This window comes from Tachysurus vachellii, chromosome 6 (genome assembly GCF_030014155.1).
Source record: "Tachysurus vachellii isolate PV-2020 chromosome 6, HZAU_Pvac_v1, whole genome shotgun sequence".
Lineage (NCBI taxonomy): Eukaryota > Metazoa > Chordata > Actinopteri > Siluriformes > Bagridae > Tachysurus > Tachysurus vachellii.
This window is the reverse complement of record NC_083465.1, coordinates 19300779-19322546: the sequence shown is the minus strand read 5'-3', so window position 1 is coordinate 19322546 and position 21768 is coordinate 19300779. Positions and strand designations below refer to the sequence as shown.

The following is a 21768-nucleotide window of genomic DNA, read 5'->3' as shown; positions in this document are numbered from 1 at the left end:
CACTCACTCACTCACTCACTCACTCACTCACTCACTATCACTCACTCACTATCACTCACTCACTATCACTCACTCACTCACTCACTATCACTCACTCACTATCACTCACTCACTATCACTCACTCACTCACTATCACTCACTCACTATCACTCACTCACTCACTATCACTCACTCACTCACTATCACTCACTCACTATCACTCACTCACTCACTATCACTCACTCACTCACTATCACTCACTCACTCACTCACTCACTCACTCACTATCACTCACTCACTATCACTCACTCACTATCACTCACTATCAGTCACTCACTCACTCACTCACTATCACTCACTCACTATCACTCACTCTCTCACTATCACTCACTCTCTCACTATCACTCACTCACTATCACTCACTCTCTCACTATCACTCACTCACTCACTATCACTCACTCACTATCACTCACTCACTCACTATCACTCACTCACTCACTATCACTCACACACTCACTATCACTCACACACTCACTCACTCACTCACTCACTCACTCACTCACTCACTCACTCACTATCACTATCACTCACTCACTATCAGTCACTCACTCACTATCACTCACTCACTATCACTCACTCACTATCACTCACTCACTCACTATCACTCACTCACTCACTATCACTCACTATCACTCACTCACTATCACTCACTCACTATCACTCACTCACTATCACTCACTCACTATCACTCACTCACTATCACTCACTCACTCACTATCACTCACTCTCTCACTATCACTCACTCTCTCACTATCACTCACTCACTCACTATCACTCACTCACTATCACTCACTCACTCACTCACTATCACTCACTCACTATCACTCACTCACTATCACTCACTCACTATCACTCACTCACTATCACTCACTCACTATCACTCACTCACTATCACTCACTCACTATCACTCACTCACTCACTCACTCACTATCACTCACTCACTATCACTCACTCACTCTCTCACTATCACTCACTCACTCTCTCACTATCACTCACTCACTCTCTCACTATCACTCACTCTCTCACTATCTCACTATCACTCACTCACTATCACTCACTCTCTCACTATCACTCACTCTCTCACTATCACTCACTCACTCACTCACTCACTCACTCACTCACTCACTCACTCACTCACTATCACTCACTCACTATCAATCACTCACACATGATTTACCACACAGCGTGTTATGAAACGAGAGACAAATTGGTCCTGCAAGCGTCCTCATTTCCAATGCACTGCCAAATAAATAATCAGGTACTCGCGCTCCCTCTCCCTGAGCCTCTAATGGGGAGTTAACTGCTGCCGTGAATAAACTAATTACAGTCCGGGTCATATAATTACAAACTGACTAATTTTATTTTTAAAAAATCTTGAGGCAAATTAAAAGCATGAGAAGGATATAATTCTGCCTCACATCATCCTTCAAACCACATTAAGACAAGATTAACTGTATGAAATGAAATTACATTAGCATAGTAAAATGAATCCATAAGCTACAGAGGGAAAGCAGGGTTTATATTAGTCTGAAAAATGAGTGATCAGGATCACTCAGCTAGATAATCCAGTGTCTTCCAAAATGATCTCTATCACATGTGTAACATATCATTAACATGTGTAACATGTGTAACATATCATTTAGAAACATATCGCTATACTGTGAGACAAATCTGACATGAAACTTATAATGGAGGTCTAAAAGCAGTTGCTGAATCCTATTAGTAAGCTAATACTATATATATATATATATATATATATATATATATATATATATATATATATATATATATATATATATATATATATATATATAAAATGTGTACATATAAAACCCATGAAACATGCTTGAGAAAAATTCTAGTAGTTGTCCAACATTAAAGCTAAAACAAAAGCAAAAACAAACAAAAAAAGAACAATGTCTTATGTTCTGCCAAAGGTTTTACAGCACCAGAATAAAACTGAGGCACCTTGTGCTTGAGTTACACCAGGGGATCTCACACATGGTTGCAACCCCACATGGGGGCACCTTATCTACACATGGTAAGTTGAAGTGAGCAAAACTCACAGTGTCAGTTATTTATGCCTGACAATATCTGCTGAAGCATTTACTAAATATTAACAAATCTTAAATGTTGATGATAAAAATTCATCACAACCATCTTCATCATTATCATCATCATCGTCATCATCATTATTATCATCATCATGTCTTAGTATAGTATAGGATAGAATCAACAAAAAGCAACTTATTCTGGCACAGTTTATTTCTACTAAAGATTCACACCACTGACCTTAATACTGATCATTAAACTCAAATGACCTCTAACCGAGAGAGAGAGAGAGAGATATTAAGATGCAATGACTACTCTCTCAGTCTGGCCAGTGGAAGGGGCATCAGATGTCCGTTGGAAAGGTCAGTAGCTAAGAGGTGAAATTGGCTCCTCGGGTAGCTCCAGACCACTGACAATGATGAACGGGTGTCCATAAGAGGTCACCATGACCGGTGGCTCGTGCAGGTCCACCCCCAAAACCAAGATCAGCAGGGAAAAGTATTCATGTGGAAACATGAGGCTCAGGGGCTGAGCAAGCAAATGGAACAGTCCATAATCTCATATCTGCCCCATATCTGATGACTCAATCATTGTCTAAAGTCAGCCGTGTCATGATTCCTAAGAAAAGGTTGGGGGCTACGCAGCTAGAACGCTCATAGGCACTGGCCTTTTGTAGTGTTGTGCTTGAGAAACCCCATAAATAACAACCCCAGCTGGGTCTGAGAGACATGATGGAAATGTATATGGTTAGAAATGCACAGTGAGTAATAACTAATACTCACAATGAGTGATTGATGAAGCACTACACAAGGGCTCATCCATTACTCTTTATTCTATCATTTCTCTCACTATGGAAATGGTCATAATAAATGAAGAATGGAGGAGGTGCGGGAGAGGAACCTAAAATACGATCTTAGATGATTTGAAAAAAGCACAACTTATTCAGTATTCAGTACTCATTCAGCCCTAAAGTGCTGCTTAACGCATATGGACTCATATACACATTTATTTTTTATTATTATTATTTTTTTTTAAATATAAAATATATTTGCTTGGCACAATTTGTCTAACCAATGTGAAAAATTTAACAATCATAGCTCTAATACAGATTTTGTCCACGGGGTATTTGGCCTAGAATAACTATTGCATTAGCATTATCATTGGTAAAAATGAAACAAAAGCCCTCTTTGACTGACATGTGTGTGCACAGACAGCTGACACCGCATTCTGTCAGTAAATATTTTTACATTACTAAAACATGAGCTCATTAAATGAAGCATTTTTAACTGCTATAAAATCTAGAGATGCCCTGGCTTCACTGGACATCGCCTGTGAACACAGAGAAACCGGGTTAAGACAGGTAACTAAACCCCTGTTCCAATGACCTTGAAGACCTTGTAGACAAAAAACTCCAAAAAAATAAATAAATAAATAAACAAAGCTTGTTTTGTAATTATTCAACAAAAACTAGACAGAGCATCATGTGTCTGAATTTCTAGAGCACATGACAAAAAGCCTTTGGATTCATTCAACTGAGCATCAAACCATCCCATAAATAAATATAACAAATGTAGTAAATGACCGCATGGAAACATGACTTAAAAGGATTGGGGTAAGCTGGAGAAATGACAGACCGCCGTATCCATCAGCTCGACCTTTCACAAACAATGCGCCCGGTGGTTTGTCCACTTCCTTCTGACTCGGCTTTTCAATTAATATCATCCCCTTGCTTGGCCACCACTTAGAGCCATAACTCACTGCTGCAACGTTTTTGCATACTGGGAGGGGAAAGTCATTTACACCGCACTCACAAATGGTTCCGGAGGAGGATGCAGGGTCAGGAGGAAGAAAGGGTATGAAACAAAGATTAGGACAAAAACGCACAGCTACTATAACCTAGGCACTGGTTAAGAGACAAGCAGGATTACTGATCAAAGTCACAAATATTATTTATCTCTAAAGACAAAAATATACAGGATTAAAAGTGGTGGTGTGACATCACTGGGCATTTTCTCCTTGTTGCATTGCCAATAAAACCAACTGCCTGTCAATCACGGGGGAATAAAATCCCTTTCTTCCTGTAATGATGTCAGCAAGAGGTTAATATCATCATCATCCAGTTTTTTCTTTTCAAAGCTCACTAGGCCACTTTCACTTCACTGAGTTGACAAATTAGCTTTATCACAAAGTTTACTACGCCTGGAGAATTAAAAAAAGTTTTTCGTTCATGCTCATTTCTTTTATTGTACACGGTTCTGGCTGTATTGTGCACGGTTTTATCGCTGTAAAGAATGCAACATCACTTGTCGGTTCTGCCACACTTCAGACCCAGATCCGGAAGAGGATCAAAATTCTGCTGTTGCTGGACCGGAGCTGCGCGTTCCCCCGGATTCACCATTAATAGGATTCTTTTAGAGCAGCAGATGGATGGCAAATCTGGCTGGTTTCATCTACTAAAAGAGGGCATAAATCAAGGAGTGGGGAGCGGGGACGAAGCCTGGGTTATCACCAGCCGAGCCACCTCACCACAGCCTTGCATTAGAGCATTAGTGAAATTAATTCATCTTTCATAAGAGGTCTGAGCCGTATCCGTGATCTATGATAACAACCAATCTCTCACTACGCAGTGAGCTGCGTGTGTGAGTGTTAGTGTGTGTGCGCGTGCACTCGAGGGTAAGGGAGAGTTCCTGTCCAGGCTAGACTACACAAATCTGCGACTTCTAAATGGGATAACATTATCTGGAGTGCTGATCTTGAGAGCATCATCTGAGATTCATAACACAGTCATGAAGCGTACATAAATCAATGCATAAACTTTGTTTTCTCATCCTTTTTCCCCGCTCTTGCTTGTTTTCTAAACCAGCCAGTCAACCTTACTGTTTTGTGTTTTGCTTGTGTTCTGGTAATTATTGTGAACAGTGTAGCAACTGAATCATAGTAATTGGTTTTAGATCATGTGGAAATGTCACATTTGGAGGCAGGGGGAATACAGAGGGAAGGTACGAGGGTGTGTGCGTGCGTGTGTGAAGGATAAGGAAATTGGGAGAGGCCCGTGAAAGGCCAACTCTGACTGCTTTTGCATATATTTGTTGGGCCGTGCCACCAGAGCGTGGGTAACTGATGAGCTCTGAGAATCAGGCTGACATACGAGCACCCACACTCTTTATTACTGTAGCACCCTCACGCACACAGACATCACTACATAGGGCAACACACACACTCACACACAGAGAACAGTAAACATGGAAAGTCATAAAATGCAGAAATATGTGTGGAATCCCTACATTACAGAAGATTCTGGTACTGTTTTGCATGTAGCCAAATGAAACGAGTAAAATGCAACATCACATTGCATCAGTTTTCTTGAAATACTTCACATCTCTATGGAATGTGATGTGAATTCAGAAACATCTACAAGGAACCCCTTCATTCTGACAATCAAAAAAAAAAGCATTTTTCTTAAATTAATTAATAATTAAGTAATTAACATTCACCTAAATATTTCTCATAACCTATAAATATTACTGTTTCTACAGCATAGTAATGTAGGATACTGAAATATACTTCATCTCTCTTGCTTCTACTCTGTTCTCTATTCCATGGCACGATACGTATATACACACAAACCTCAATCCTAAACGGAAGCTGCTGATTCATTTTCCACAGTCTGGCTGCATGGTTTATATTTATGATTGTTCTATATCTTATATGTTTCTATAGTAACAACTTCTACAGAGATGTGTTTGAGAGCTGTGCACACTAAATAGATCATTAATTATTACTAATTATTTATATTTAGTAAATGGAAATGTTTGTTTTAGCTTTAATCTTTAACTTTAAAGATTAATGAAGCTGTAATAAAGTTTTCTGACAATGTGTTTTCTCAAGAACATGAAATACATTTACAGTATATATTCAAGAGAAAAGAAAACAATGCTGAGAGACTGACCGGGTAAGGCTTCTATAAAGCAAGAGATAACAGAAACGCTTACGGAAATGTCACATTTAACTACAAACAAATTAATAAATAGATTTACAAAACAAAAGTGTTTTGCAAATTGTTGTGGTATATGAGGACTAAAATAATCAACGTCAGGCTGGTTACACTAACTGCACCATGACACCTAATCAGTGATTATTTTCCCATGACAGCATGTGACATCATGTTTAATACCTAGCTAGTTTAATTCCTAGGGCGAATAATGACAACATGGCAAAAATCTCACAATATATCAAATCGTCATAACTGCTTTTGAGAGTATTGCGAATTTTTGTCGATATATGAAGATATGTATATGAACATATATAGATGTAAACTGTATTCTTTCTTACAGTAATGACTAGTTGCTTATATGTCAAAAAATTTTGTAACCAGTTCCTTTATTTATAACTGATGCTTCTGTTCCTTGTTCTGTAGTTTAAGAGCTGAGAGAAAAATATTCTGCCGCATATGTTTTTTATAACGAAACTGTCAAGTATTGATCATCCCTGATAACCCTGCTGTATGCTTAAAAATGTACATACTTTTAGCTAACCGACATTTTAATTAATATTAATTAAGAACAATTCCCTTTTTTTTCTAATATATAGCGTACATAACAAAAGTTTGAAATGAAAAAGAGAGGCGATTTAAATTTTGTCAGTCAGACAAATAGACTTTATAATTAATGAGTTTTATTTAAGGGCAACTCCAGCACTATAATGGCTGTAAAAATGGAATTATGGTTTTATGATCATCATTTTCTCTGCCTGGAAATCTCAGATAATCACACAAAAGTAAATCATACAGGATAAAACAGTAATGAATGCATTGAGAACTTGTAGGCATTGTATATTGACACAGGTTATACAGATAAGGTGACTACATAACGAGGTGCCAACAAGAGGAATAAACACACCTCAGGAAAGTAGTCTTGAGGGAACTTCTCTTTCTCCAGCATGGACGTGCTGTCTAAAGTGTCCGAGTAGACCTCCTTGCCAACCACCTTCTTGAACTTCTTGGCTAGATAAAAGATACAAACATGAGAGGGAACTGTCACAGGGCTTTACTTACTGAGAAATAAATCAGAGATGGGATCTATGCTGAAAAATGAAGACAGAGAACCATCTTCAGACAACTGCTCCACCTACTGGTCTTAAAATAATTAAATCTTTCTATTAGGTAAAAGCTGAAACCTGAGCTTAAAGTTCAAAATGTTAAAACAGGACCAAAAATTTACTATCCAATATTCTAAAATATGTTGTTAGTCAGCGTTTTATCAAATCAGAAAAAAGTGTGATACATGAAATGTATAGGCTGCTTTCCCTGTTTCCCTCAAGGGAAATGCTGAGGAAATCAGTGTGTGAGAGCAGTGTGGGCCGTCGGGACGCTCTGGCCTCTTCTCTGTCCTTCACGGGGCCACAGCGGCTAATGCTGACACCCGTGTAATAGCACAAGCTTTAATTAGTGTGACCAGAGGGACCCACAACCTCTGACCTCAGTAACTGATGAGGTCACCTCTAACCATCCGATATCTTGAGCATAATATTATCACTGCCTGAAATCTCATGAATTAAATTCTAATATTAATAAGAGTCACCGTTCCTTATTACTAACTCTATCTCTCTGGATGGCTTTTTCCAGCTCTTGCTGATCACACTGGTTTAATGGAACTGGCGAGGAGTGTGTAAGGTGCCTTATCTAAAAGGAAGCTTACCTTTGAAATCAAACTGGTGGATGGTTTTTAAGGATTCGTGTATAAAGTAGCAACTTCCTAGTGCCTGCAGGGAGAAATACAAAAATCAGTGTAAGATACAAATTCCACGTGTTTTTGTCCTACAGAGGAAATAAATAGCAAAAAAAACAACACACATATACATATACATATACATATACATATATAGATTTGTTTATGCAGCACATCCCATAGATGTGAGATCTGGGGAATTTGGAGACCAAGTCAACACCTTGAACTCTTTGTCAAACCATTTCTGAATTATTTTTGCAGTGTGGTATAGCACATTATTCTGCTGAGAAAGACTATAGGTTGTAACCTTGTATGTTATTTAGCTAGGACAACTAACTTTGAGTCCTTAACTGTGTTGTTTTATGTTGCACCATGGTCCTGGAGAAACATTGTTTTATCTCACTGCGCACTGCATCAGCTATATATGGCAATAAAAGCCTTTTGACCTGACACGGACATAATGGTGTCTGCTTTGTCTGCAACAGTGTTTATGTATGTTGGATGTGTCAATATAACATCCACATGAATGCCAGGGCCCAAGGTTTCCCAGAAGAACATTGCCCAGAGCATCACACTACCTTTGCCCACTTCCTTTCTTCCAAAATTGCATCATGGTGCCAACTTACACAAGAAGCTGAAATGCACTGTGTGTTCTGACACTTTCCTATCATAGCCAGAATGACATTTGTAGTAATTGAAAGCTCTTCTATACGGGATAACCATTGATCCCCACATCCAGCAATGATCCTTGGACATCCATGACGGTGTTGAGGTTACACCGGCTGTCCTTTCTTGGACCACAATTTGGTCCTGGTCAAAGTTGTTTATATGTTATGGCTGATCTGTATATGTGTGTGTATATGTGTGTGTGTACAAACACACACAAAAAAGAATGATATTGTTAAGTCATGTGATACTGAATGAGATGAAGTGACAACATTTTCCTTGCCACACTTCCTCCATGTGTACAGCCCTCTAAAAGGCCTCACTCGCCACTTTTCCCATGTGCCCATGTGAACAGAAACAATACAGAGTCTAATAAAGAAAAAAAAGCACCTTGTGTTCCCCTTTCTTATGTAACGAGTTCACTGCACCCAAATATGACATGTAAATTATAGATGGACCCAATTCTGTCAAAGTATTCTGAGCCTTTCAAAGCAGCCCGAGTCAGACAGTGTTTAGCATGACCAAAGATTTACTTCAATAGGATTATATTCTTAATTTTACTGAACAATCAGATAGTTTCCCAGCCTGTAGCACCCCAAACAAACTTGGCAAGAAGGAAAGAAGAAGAAGAAAAAAAAAGCTTGAGGGATTTGATCCGGTTCACAGTCCACTGGCTGCTTTTTGCTTTTGGAAGAGCTTTCTCTCCTCATATTCTCCAAGTAGCAGATAAAGCCAGAGAGCCGGGTTCTTCCCTCTCAGGCCTCAATGCAAAGAGCCTGTGCTCTCAATGGTCCTGTAAACCTCTAACACCTTCACAGCTCCACAATACAGAGGGAGTCAGTATGAGAGAAACAGCACAGAAGGGGAAGGGTAAAACTTACATTAGGAACGAGCCAAACAGCTGCTAAGAGCAGAGTTTGGACCATGCAGCGGAGTAGATTGATAGAGGGAGAACAGAAGCCCAGTGAGATAAAGGAGGTGAGGAGAGAGCAGATGAAGGAGCAGACAAGACTCCGGGCAAGCGATGGAGCCATATTCAGCCTTTGCATTATGTATGAGGGCCGCACATCCAGAGATTAAACATTTGCTGATTTGTGGAAAGCACAAACATGAGGTCGTGTCACTCTCCCTGACACATCACATCAAGCTACAAAAAACAGCTGGCTCACAAATAAATGATGAGAAACTTCCACGTGACTTAAACCTGAGAGAACTTTCTAGGAAAAGGCAGATGGACACGTTGGCAGAGCTCGAGAGTTCAGAATTCAAATTGCCTGTATGTATGGAGGGATGTGTATGTATGGAGGGATGTGAAATTGTGCACAGCAACATGTGCATAACACACTGGATGGAAAAAATGAAAGACAAAACCTGAATAAATGAGCAGAGAAAACAAAATGAATGCAGATGCTTACATAGAAGAGTACCGTATGATAAAATTAAACAGTGAACACTCTACCATCTGCACTGTGGTCTGTATCAAAATGCTGAACAAAACAATAATGGATCAAGATGGGGGAAAAGACTGAGAAAGAGGCTTCATTATATCAGGGATGTTCACCTGGTTGTGTTTCTGTAGAAACAGTGATTAAAATGACATATGGATCCTATAGGAAAGAAATCAGTTGACCGGGTTGGACAGTGTGGACGAGAGCACACATTTACTGCCTGTCATGCATGTAATGTGATACGTAAGGAAGAACAGAAGAGCAAGCGTTGTTAAGGTGACTGACAATGTTAACGCATAATAGTTTGTCACAATATGCTTTTGTAAATACTGTGGAATTGGAAAAGTGTTAAAATTAATTATTTAATAAGATATTTTCCATAAATAAAAATTATTGTTTTAATACGAAAAAACAGATTAACTTTAGTAGTCATTAAATAAATTATTTTTATTTATTTATTTATTTGTTTGTTTATTTATTTATTTTAAAGCAGTGTATTCTGGGAAATTGTCAGCTTACCTTTAGATCCAGTATATGTATTGAATACTGTCAAAATGATCAAGTTTGAATACTAGTGTCCATACTAATATTAATATTACTCAACTTATATATCTCAGATGTTCATAAAAGTATATAAAAGCAAAATATATAAGAAAAGAAAAATGGTAGAATCATAATGCTGACCATTTTGTCAATTTCACATATATTTATCATCAAATGTAAAAAAAAAAAACTATATATATATAAATTATATACATTAATATATACATATATATTACTGTTGTTTTTATAACTTTCAAGATCAACTGTATCAATAGACACTTATTATAACTTTTACTTAATAATGTTTATTATTCCATGTAATAATTCAAATCTTTTGGGTTATTCCTTATCGTTGCTCATCTAACCAGCGTGTCCTTGCGTCACACAGTAACAGGTAAATCAGCAGCAGCTGCCCTCTCCCAGTGGAGCTCACTGCTGCGTTAGTCACTCTTTGTTCTACTGTCACACAAAGCTATAACCAAATAACCTCTCTGAAAGCAATCATCGCTAATGGCATCATCATGATTACTTTGAACAAACTCCAATTAATCACCGCTCAAATAAATGGTAAACAATTGCACCCAAGCAGCAGCCCGAGCCGTCATAAAAATTCTATACGAGAGTTCTAATAAATATTTAACGTCAAAGTTCAAACCGACTGCCTCGTTTTCCCCCCTCGCTCCTCCCCTTCTCCTGAGCCGGGGCGCTCTTCATGAAGAACCTATTATATTATCAGGCCACAATTAATCCATTTGTCTTGAGGCATGACAGCCTCAAAATATTAATTGGAGCCAGAGTGCGCTGACAGGAAGTGCTTATCTTTTTTACCCGCTGCTTTACAATGACCTGCATCAAGCGTATGTTTGTCACGTCCTGCATTATCGATTAGCTGCCAGATTCACTTGAAATAATTAAAAGTATATTTTACATATTTATAAACTAGACTGTCACGATCACTATTTAATTTTCCATTAGTAAAATGCACTCTATTAAGCTCACTGGGCAGTCCAGGGAAGGGACGGGAAAGGAAATGAGTAATTGCAGTAATTGTAGACAGAAAGACAATAACTGGGCCATAAAAGACAGGTTTTACAGCGGGCCCTTGGAAGGCGCTCTCTCGCTCTCTCTCTCTCTCTCCATCTCTCTCACGCTCTCTATCGCTGTCTCTCTCTTTTGCTCTCTCTCCAGGCCACAGGTGGAACACAGCATGACCAGGAAAACAAATGAGAGATGAAGCACAATGCAGAACTGTGACATCACACCCTGCTAAATAGTACTTTCTGAAATTAACAACAATAAGAGGAAAAAGTAATCTTCCTCAGACTTAATTGTCTTAAATGACTCTTGGCAGGCTTCTGCAAAGTAGTACACTATATGCTAAGCTCTGCTGGAGGTATGCACTTACTGAGCAAAAAGAGGCCAAAATCTCATCACCTTTCATGGATTTTCTGCATTCTATTTGAAAAATGAGCCATAAAGCAAACATAAATGTAGTCATTTTTTTCACAGCAGTCAGAGGGCTGCTTTTTGCTACAGAGTCTGAATGCAGACACACACTCAAGCGTGATGCTTGTGGGTCAGGAGCTCACCGTGAGGGTCAGGCTGTTAGTCATGTACAATCATGTCTTTAGTTAGGTCAGTGAGGGAATGCAATATAAAAGCTTTTAAATGGGGGAAAAAGTGCATAGTAGACTTAAACAGGGCACAAGAGTGACTCTTTCAGATTAGCACTCGTCAGCTGCCCATTTGAGCTAAAAGATAGTAAATGGCTACTAGCCATAACCTTGAGCAGAACTATACTTGAACAGTTAACGCAAGCTAACATCAGTATTTCTCACTCACTCTCTCTCTCACTCATTTTCTACCGCTTATCCGAACTACCTAGGGTCACGGGGAGTATGTGCTTATCTCAAGCGTCATCGGGCATCAAGGCAGGATACACCCCTGGATGGAGTGCCAACCCATCACAGGGCACACACACACACACTCTCATTCACTCACGCACTCACACACTACGGACAATTTTCCAGAGATGCCAATCAACCTACCATGCATGTCTTTGGACCGGGGGAGGAAACCGGAGTACCCGGAGGAAACCCCCGAGGCACGGGGAGAACATGCAAACTCCACACACACAAGGCGGAGGCGGGAATCAAACCCCAACCCTGGAGGTGTGAGGCAAATGTGCTAACCACTAAGCTACCGTGCCCCCCAACATCAATATTTCTGCAAAATAATTCAATACATTTAGAAACAAGGTTTACTGTGTCCATCATTTTTAAATCAGCAGAAACAGACACTTTCATATTGTACTGTAAAAGCCTGTTCCATTATTTACTTTTATGCATAAATCTCTGAATCAAAATAAGACTGCTTTGTTGTTTCAAAGAATCAATTGCAGAAGAGATGAATAAATGAATCAATCAATTAATAAACATATTTGACAATGAAACAATACTTAAAGAAATACACTGTTAAATAAATGAAATATTCCAGGAATAAAGCAGTCAATAAAAAAACAAAATTTAAAGAAAGAAAAAAAAATGGATTTCATTAAAAAAAGAAAAAAATTAATTGTACAGCCCTACTAGGATCTTGTAGCCTGCTGAATAAAGCAGGCCTGGAGCAGCTCAGGGCTTTGGTGTGACTACATGTAGCTATCTCCTGAAGTGAAATTCCCAAAGTGCCCTTGCACCTCTCACCACAGATTTTAAAAGGTCAGCTACACATGCTGTCAGGATTCAACGTGAGGTGAATTCATTTTAAAGCCAACTTATTTTTAAAGCCAAACGATGATCGCACATCTAGGCTAAACACCTCTATAAAACAGGGATCGTACGATCAAATTCTTTTCGTCTTTTCTAGCACACATATACTCAGGAGTGTAGTAGTGCAGAGTTTGTGACATGTTTGAGTCTTCATGTCAAGGGAATGCTCTCACACACAGACAAGAGCCCCTTCAGGCGCTGATGGATCACTGCTGCATCCGACCTGCTTGTAAAATAAACGCTGGTGACGGAGGAACTTTAAATGAGAGTTTTGTCTGTGTATCCAGTCAGGCCTTCCTGCAGCAGATGAATAATAGACAGCGTGGCTCAATACTCTGAATACTCAATCAATGAGTGAGGTGCTGTTTGGCAAACATATATGGCTAAGGATTGGAGGAAGGGGAGGGCAAGGGCATCTCGATCTGTATTTCTCTACTGAAAAGCCAACCTGTTATTGATGCTCTGTCTCTCCTCGTCTTCTCTCTCTCTCAGGGTGTTGTGATTGCTGAGGATGACAAACAGCCTGTTTGTGCAGTATTGGAGGTTTGTGCAGGGCTGCTCGAGAGGTGCCCAGCTCGATCTGGATCCTGAATAACAAGTGCTGCTCTCTCTAAGCTCTGGGCTGGGCCTGGCTTTGAAGCCTAACTCACTTTTTTGGCCTGCTTCAGAGTCACAATGACTTTGATCCCTGGTTAAAGTAATGTTAGCTTGTTTTAGTCACTTGGATATATTTAAATGGCTGAGCAACTTTGCCAAGACTTCATTTTGTATCATCCGAAGGACAAGAGCCATGCGTTACAGTACCCCTGATTCCCTGACATAAAATGTCAAAAAAAAATAAATAAAAATTCAGTTTTAGTTACATTTTAATTTGACATTATTATTCATGAATTATATTTACAGCTTGCAGATGATGACCTGTTTTATTAAACATTATATATGAAGTGATTGACGTGATTGCTCCTCTTACTGGCAATCGGAATGTCATTTCCAACGCATTCAATCAAAGCGCTTAAAACTTTTCATGTACTCTTCAAAGCTTCCAACAACGCTGTTTCTCCAATGAAAATTTCAGTCATGGCTCAGTAGGAGTTCAGGCAGACAGTCAGTCAGAGAGACAGAAAAACAGAAATAAAAATAGAGAGCAGACTGAAAAAGTGCTCCTCTCATTTAGCTAAAACGCTCCCTAAACTCCAGTGGCGTGCTTGTATGATTGATCTGCGAACCGCTGATTTTATTTCCCCTTTTTGTGGAAAACGTTATGGATAGGTCTAAACAAGGCGTAATTGGCCAAACCGGCTGGCCACGCAGGACCTGCCAACAATCCAGGCTGCTCCCGAGGTTGGCTGCCCGGCCGGGGAAATATTGTGCATTAATTTCATTTAGTCTCTCCTTCCAACATCCAATGGTACAAGTTAATTAAATTGCTTGTCCATTGTGTTCATCCACTTACAAAGTTAATGATATTGTGCAGGAGGATTAAAGAGCGTTTTATAAAGCGTGCAGGATGGGAGCTGGCAGCCTCTACATTGCCCAGTTGAACCCTGTCAGTCGGCGAGGCCGGTGGCCCCCGTAATTAGCAGTGAAATGGATGCTTCCATCTGCCAATTTCCTGCCAGGCTCATCCGTCGTACCGAGGGCCCTCCAACCTGGCCGCCCGCATGGGTCTAAAGCAATAAAGCCATCTTGCCAATGACATTCAACCAGAACGAATGAGAACTGGGAGGTGGGATGAGGGGGGAATCATAATGCAACTATACATAATGTGAGTCTGACTTATAAGGAGGCATTTTAGAATGCCAGATTTCTTTTTCTTTCCTCCATGACACACTTTTCTAATGCTTCAAATCAATTAGGTCCTACTGTAGTGGGATAGGCCTGTCTAGTTTAAATAATATTACAACAAATTTCCTTGTAGGGGTCATTTCATATGATAAAACTGGACTAGTTTTTTTTCTCCTTGCTAGTGATAGACAAATCTGACTATCACTTCAAGTCCAGTTTATACTGCAAAGTTATGTGTCTGTTAAGTTGTCAAAATTAAAAAAAGAAAACTCTTAAATTCTCCTTAGTTAACTTCAGAGCACAAAACAGGAGGTTTTAGATAAAGCATCAGTGGATCTTATATTAGGGGTTAGTGAATAACAGCCTGGTGTCTGTGATATTTCTTATAGTTACAACAGAATTCATGACCCATTTTTATCAAAGTTCAAATATTTATTATTGAGTTTTTATAGGTATAATGCTGTTTTAACTCAAAACCTCAACATCTAAAAAAACATAAATATCATCATCTTAAACCTAAAGTGTCCTGTCAGTGGAAAATTCAGAAACTTTGACCTATGGTCTATAATAAATGGACAAAATATGATTGCACACATTTAAATAATGTTCAAAAAATAAGACTTTACAACATATTTCAGAACCCGTTCCTCGGGAGGCGTAAACTAAGGCCAGGGCTGAATGTCTGAAGAATCTTGAAACGAATTCCTCATGTTATTCTAAATAAGATTTTGCTTCTGAAGCCTCCGGTCTACAGCTGATGGTTTAATCAGCTCTCACCCGCACAAGTACACGCATGAAGAACAAATATACACACATGACTAAGGTCTTCAGTGCGACTGCAAACACAGACACGGCGTACTCGGATCCACAGGTCCTTCCACAAAAAGCAGTTAATGGTTACAAATACCGCACACAATAAATCTGTCACTCCAGCCCAGATAGCAATCAACAGTTTCCATATATTAAAAGGACAAATACTTCAGTGAGATATAAGATCTTGATCGGTCCCTGAAACCTCAATCCTCAAATAAACCAGTGATTTAAGTGGCTCGCATGGTGAATAACCACTCTCTCTAAGTAAATATGAGCCACTGAGCTAATCTCATCATCCCCCAAAGGCCCCGCATATCTGATGAATATTATCCGCGTTATTAGATTTGCCAAAAAAGAAAAATCAAAGGCTGAACAATTGAGGGATCCATTAGTAATTAAAATGACATTACCTCGCTCTCTCTTTGTCCACTTCATGTGGCATTGCCAAGACCATCATTTGATTGTTTCGAATGCTGGGGGATAAAATGCTTTTAATATACTTAGGCTCATTAATGTAAATCATATTCCACTATGGATGTCCAATAATTAAAAAGAATATTTCAACTTGTGTCATTTGTTTCTTTTCAAAAGGTATCCTCATTAAACAGATACTTTTAGAAATGACAGGTCTAAAAGGCCATTGATTTTTCTTTATTCTCTGCTTCTGAAAATATTGTTAATGTTGACATCGAATGTTCATCAATCTAGATTATCATGCTATTTAATATGTGGCTTGCTCCGCCGATCGTCCGTTATGCATCTGATTGGATTAGGAGTGTATCAGAGGGAAGGAACGCTACAGCCTTTTCAGGGGATTAGGAGACATGGATAGAACATGACAGCAAGGTGTCATATGTAATTAAAATCTAGCAGGAGGAAAGTTGCACCAAGTTGAACCTTACTGGAATTGCAGTCTTCTGTGCAATACAAACATGTGGAACAGCTTTGTTATCAAGGAGAATCATATAGAAAGCGCTTGCTTGATGTCTCTAGGATCTTAAGTTTAAAGACAAACAGCTTTGTCAGCAAACAACACGGCAAGTCACGGCTAAACTATATTATAATAAACTATAAACTATAAAATTGTTATACATTGGCATAGGCTTGCATAATGTGATGTTAATTTTATCACAGGTGAAGACAAACACAGCAAGTTTGTTGTAATGGGAGGCCAAATGCTTAAACATGAGCATGCCGATCTTTTTTGTAGTGAAAATGCAGTGCAAAGTTTATCAGATGGTAAGGAGCAATGTACCTTTCTGTTCTACACCATACTTGTAGGACAACAGGTCGGGACTAGTACAACACCATAACATTACACTATGTAGGCCGGAAACAAGGAATTTGAGATATGGAAATAGATGTATATAGAAACTGGCAGTTTTCATGCTTAGCACGAGTCAAAATGTAAAATTAAGCTAAATATTGTAAATATTAATATGGACACAAATTGAATACATGACTCTGTTGTGTGGATAAAATTGTGATGCTGGTGCTTAAATTCTTCCAGAAAATGATTGTTTGTAAAGAGAGCTGCAGTCACTACAGGTCTAATGTGAGAAGCCAAGGTAAAACCAATGGGCTACCTGTGATTACGGCTTATATGGTATAAAATCCCATGTCTCCGGTTGCTCTGTTTTGCTAGTACACCGAGACAGCAATACCTAATGTTTGTTTTTTCAGTCTTACTATAACACTTTTCTCCAGCTTATTGAAAAAAACCTTTGCACACATGAACTTACTGCATATGCATTGAAAGTTGATAACATTCATTTTCGAGAGCTCCTGCAGATGCCGCTACCTGTAGCTCCACAAACTGGCTAGGCTCCTAACAAAATACAGCAGCATTAATTCAAATCAGAAAGAAAAGGTGAGAAATGATTTATGTTTAGAGTAAGAGATCTCACTCTCACTCATTTTCTACCGCTTATCCGAACTACCTCGGGTCACGGGGAGCCTGTGCCTATCTCAGGCGTCATCGGGCATCAAGGCAGGATACACCCTGCACCCTAGAGTGCCAACCCATCGCAGGGCACACACACACTCATTCATTCACGCAATCACACACTATGGACAATTTTTCCAGAGATCCCAATCAACCTACCATGCATGTCTTTGGACCGGGGGAGGAAACCGGAGTACCTCTGAGGCACAAACCCCCTGAGGCACATGAACATGCAAACTCCACACACACAAGGCGGAGGCGGGAATCGAACCCCCAACCCTGGAGGTGTGAGGCGAACGTGCCAACCACTAAGCCACCGTGCCCCCCCGAGTAAGAGATCTTATCGGCCTAAATGAATCTGTTCATGCTTTTATTCATGTATTATTTATTAAGGACATGGTATAATTTTAAATATACTGTCAACTTTTTGTGGTATTAATATGAGTATGTGAATTCTGAAAACTAGATTAAAGGAAACTGAAGACAGAATGATTGTGCACTTTAATAAAAATAATACAAGCAAATTAGTAATAAATCAGTGTTGCTAAGTGAAAGGGGTAACAAAAAGAGGTACGATTCTTTTTCCTCGTAGTTGGTAAATGCCATGTCCAATCAGCAACAACTTATGTGAACAGAATAAGAACCTACCCTTTCAGTTCTGAGTTAAGGCTGTTGTTTTTTTTCCCAAAAAAAAAAAATTCTTGTGTTTTTGGTTTTGTTGCTGTGTTTTCTGCAATTTTGATTCCTTAATGTTAGAAGCCTAGTTTTTAATCAGTATAGTTAAGGCTTTGATAGCTGGGAGACATAAACTGAACACAGTATTCGACTTTGGTCACGTAGGCCACGTTAAATAAATAATTTGTTACAGTTTTAACTTCAGTGTGAATGAAGTCCACGGTACGAACCATCACCCGAGCTTCACCACAGGACTAACTTTACTGGAAGCATGTATTTAATTTCATTCCAGTACATCTTAAATGCCTAATCCACAAAATCCTTCAGTGCAGTGTCAAAATGGCCCTGGACACTGTCCACTGCAGGTGTGGAAGTGTCTCCGCTCTAGATTGATTAGCCATCTCTTGGCACTATTCTGACAGGTCTTAGACTAGGCAGGCGATTGGCGACACAACCACAGGAAGTGCCTTCGATTCAGGCGTTATGTCCTAGTGGCCTTGCAATGACATACTGTCCCCTCCAGATGTCCAATTCGATACAGCTTTATAGCAGTGAGCCACAATAAAATATACTGCTGAGACATCTTAATGCAATACATCAGTCTGTTTGGGGGAAAATTTATCAGTATGTTTCTCATTTTCTGATGCTGTCCTCTCCAATCACACAAGGCTATTCCAAAATGAGACCGCACGGCCCCTGCACAGTACCACTACATTTATATGACCACATATTGCTATGCTTAATCAAAACATCAATTGTGGAGCTGTTTGGCTTACAATCCAGGAGGATCTGTACAAATCAAGTTTCAGGTTTAAAGTTTCAACCTCAGGGGACAGAGTATAATCTGTATAAGCCACACTGAATTTTCAAGCCTTAAAGAGTTTGCTGAGAAAAGGTAAGGTTGTGCGAACGAAGCCGGCCTCCTTTTCCACAGCTACTGTCAGAGGCGTTCTTGTGACACAAACAGTGAGCACAGAGCCGTGAAGCTTTACAGAGAGCAGAGAAAAAGCAGCTCGCTTTTCCTCATCTCTGCTAAGTCCCAACTCCGGACGGTATTCTGCTGCGCCTTTGTCTTTATGTAAAAGCAGATGCCTGCCAATGATGTGTTATGTAAAGTTAGCTGGGCCTGAACAGGATATCCTCCATGCTAGCTTAGTTATACTTCAGTGCATCGACAGAGAGGACGAAGGAGAAACAGAGGGCATGGGGAGGCTATGGTGGCAGTTGATAGAAAGGTTTCTCTGATAGAAATTATGCCATGCAAGAGGGTGGGAGTGGTATATAGTAATAATAATAATAGTGATTAATAAAAAAAAAATAAAAAAAGAAAGAAAAAAAGGAAAAAAAAAGAGGAGTTTCTGTACGCAGATGTTCTCTTGAAATAGGAGTTGGTCCAAGCCTTTTATGGGGCAAAGTCAGAAAATGGGCAGAAGGAACAGATAGCTGGGAAGTGGAAAAGTCCAGAAAGTTCTTTCATAAAACCCCACTGTTTAACTCCAGTGCCTCCCACTTTTATATCTTATATAGGACTGTACCACAACCGCCTCATTCTACTCTTTCTCCATTAGATTCATATATTGTTCAGGTTTCTCATCATTCTCTGTAATTCTGCTCAAAACAAATACAAAAAATACCAAAAATTAAGAATGAAAGCAGTGAGGTGTAGATTCATTGTTCAAATCATACAATAATTTGTTACCATTTATTACTATCAAACGTATCCTCAGTCAGATATAATTGTCTCCACAGGGCTGTATATTTTAAAGAAATTCTCCTGCATATAAAAAAGTAAATCAGAAGGGAACCGTGTTTGAACTTGTCCAATTCCGCAATCGCTTGAGAGCCTCTTAACTGGTTAAAGACATAGATTTGTCTCAAAGAATGAACCCCATACATGTCCGAACAAGCGAGGTGAAATGCAGGAATGTAATTAAGCCGATAAAATTAAGGAGCTGAATACAACTAAAAGAATATAGCATCCAATCTAATTACAGGAGCAGTTAATGAGGTACTAATTCACTGAGGATAGCCACACACAAGTAAGGCATTGTGGGCAAAGCTTGTGCTGACATGGGGAAACTTTGTATGTGATTAAAGTCCACTTGGAAAGCATTAGAATACGAAATATGGTTATGTTTATTTGCTGGCTTCATGAGTGCTTTTCTCTGTCCAGCACAAGTTCACATGGAGGTTTCCTATCATCTCGGCCAGGTGGCCTGTGAATGACACTCATTCACCTCAATTCCTTCTCTTCTTCTACCAGGTCCAGTTAGATTCCGCTTCATGATTTGGGCATTTAAATGGAGATGCCACTTACATGTGGTCTTTGAGGCTTTGTGTAACAATCTCCTAATCAATACACAATTGTCAGACTGCATATGACATTAATCATAACACCCTCAGGTGTTTATAACAATTTATAATCCCCTCTCTAGTGTCACCCAAATGAGGATGGGTTCCCTTTAGAGTCTGGTTCCTCTCCTGGTTTCTTCCCTGTTCCATCTAAGGGAGTTTTTCCTCACCACGTTCGGCTTGCTCAGGCTGGTTCATTGGGCTAAATACAAACACATTTAAATATACTAATTTTAATCTTGAACTTTTGAATAATATTAATTTTTGTGTACTATATTTCTTATGTTCTGTAAAGCTGCTTTAAGACAATGTGCATTATTAAAAGCGCTATACAAATAAAATTGATTTGAATTGAATTCTTCTATCTCAGATGCAGTCAGTGCTACAGTAAGATACAGCTGTTGCTGTTTGATCAGAGTAATGAGGCTTACCATCCATGCACACTTTAGTCTTACAGTAATAAAGACTCCCATTCAGGCAACATCACTGTTTCCAAATTTCAGTAAATTCTCCTATAACAAGGCACAAAAATGTTGCAGCGTATTTTAAACTATAAACTCTCACCCATCGCCAATAATTCAATATGTCAGCTCATATTTGACCATTTTATTAGCATTCTTTATGACTAAACTTTGTCTTATGATCCTGATAACCAGAAAAGCACTTTATTCCTATTATGTGGAATACGCTGTATTAATATCCCTGACAAAAATCAATTTAAAGGGGTCCAGGCGAGAGAAGAAAGAGCTCATTATGGGTCTTCGAGATGCTATCCTCCCTTATTAGGAGCATCTAGTTCATTTACAAGATACACTTTGCCTCTGTTAGGACAGGGTGCACGACAAAGTCATTGTTCATTCCCTTGCCTCGGGTTAAGAGCCACTTAAAATCAATTGGTCTGTGAACATTTAATACTGTTAGAAAACGAGAGGCTAAAACCATTCCAGTGATTTG

General features: G+C 39.2%; 1 protein-coding gene across 2 annotated transcripts in view; it reads right to left on the bottom strand.

Moving 5' to 3' along the window:
• LOC132847458 (inositol polyphosphate-5-phosphatase A) overlaps positions 1-21768 on the bottom strand; it is a 150381-nt gene that overhangs the window by 56610 nt on the left and 72003 nt on the right. For both annotated transcript variants that reach the window (XM_060872755.1, XM_060872754.1), the window contains exons 5-6: positions 7790-7853; positions 6992-7095 (exon numbers count right to left, since the gene is read on the bottom strand). In XM_060872755.1, the coding sequence (XP_060728738.1) occupies positions 6992-7095; positions 7790-7853 (168 nt within the window). The remainder of the gene's footprint in view (positions 1-6991; positions 7096-7789; positions 7854-21768) is intronic.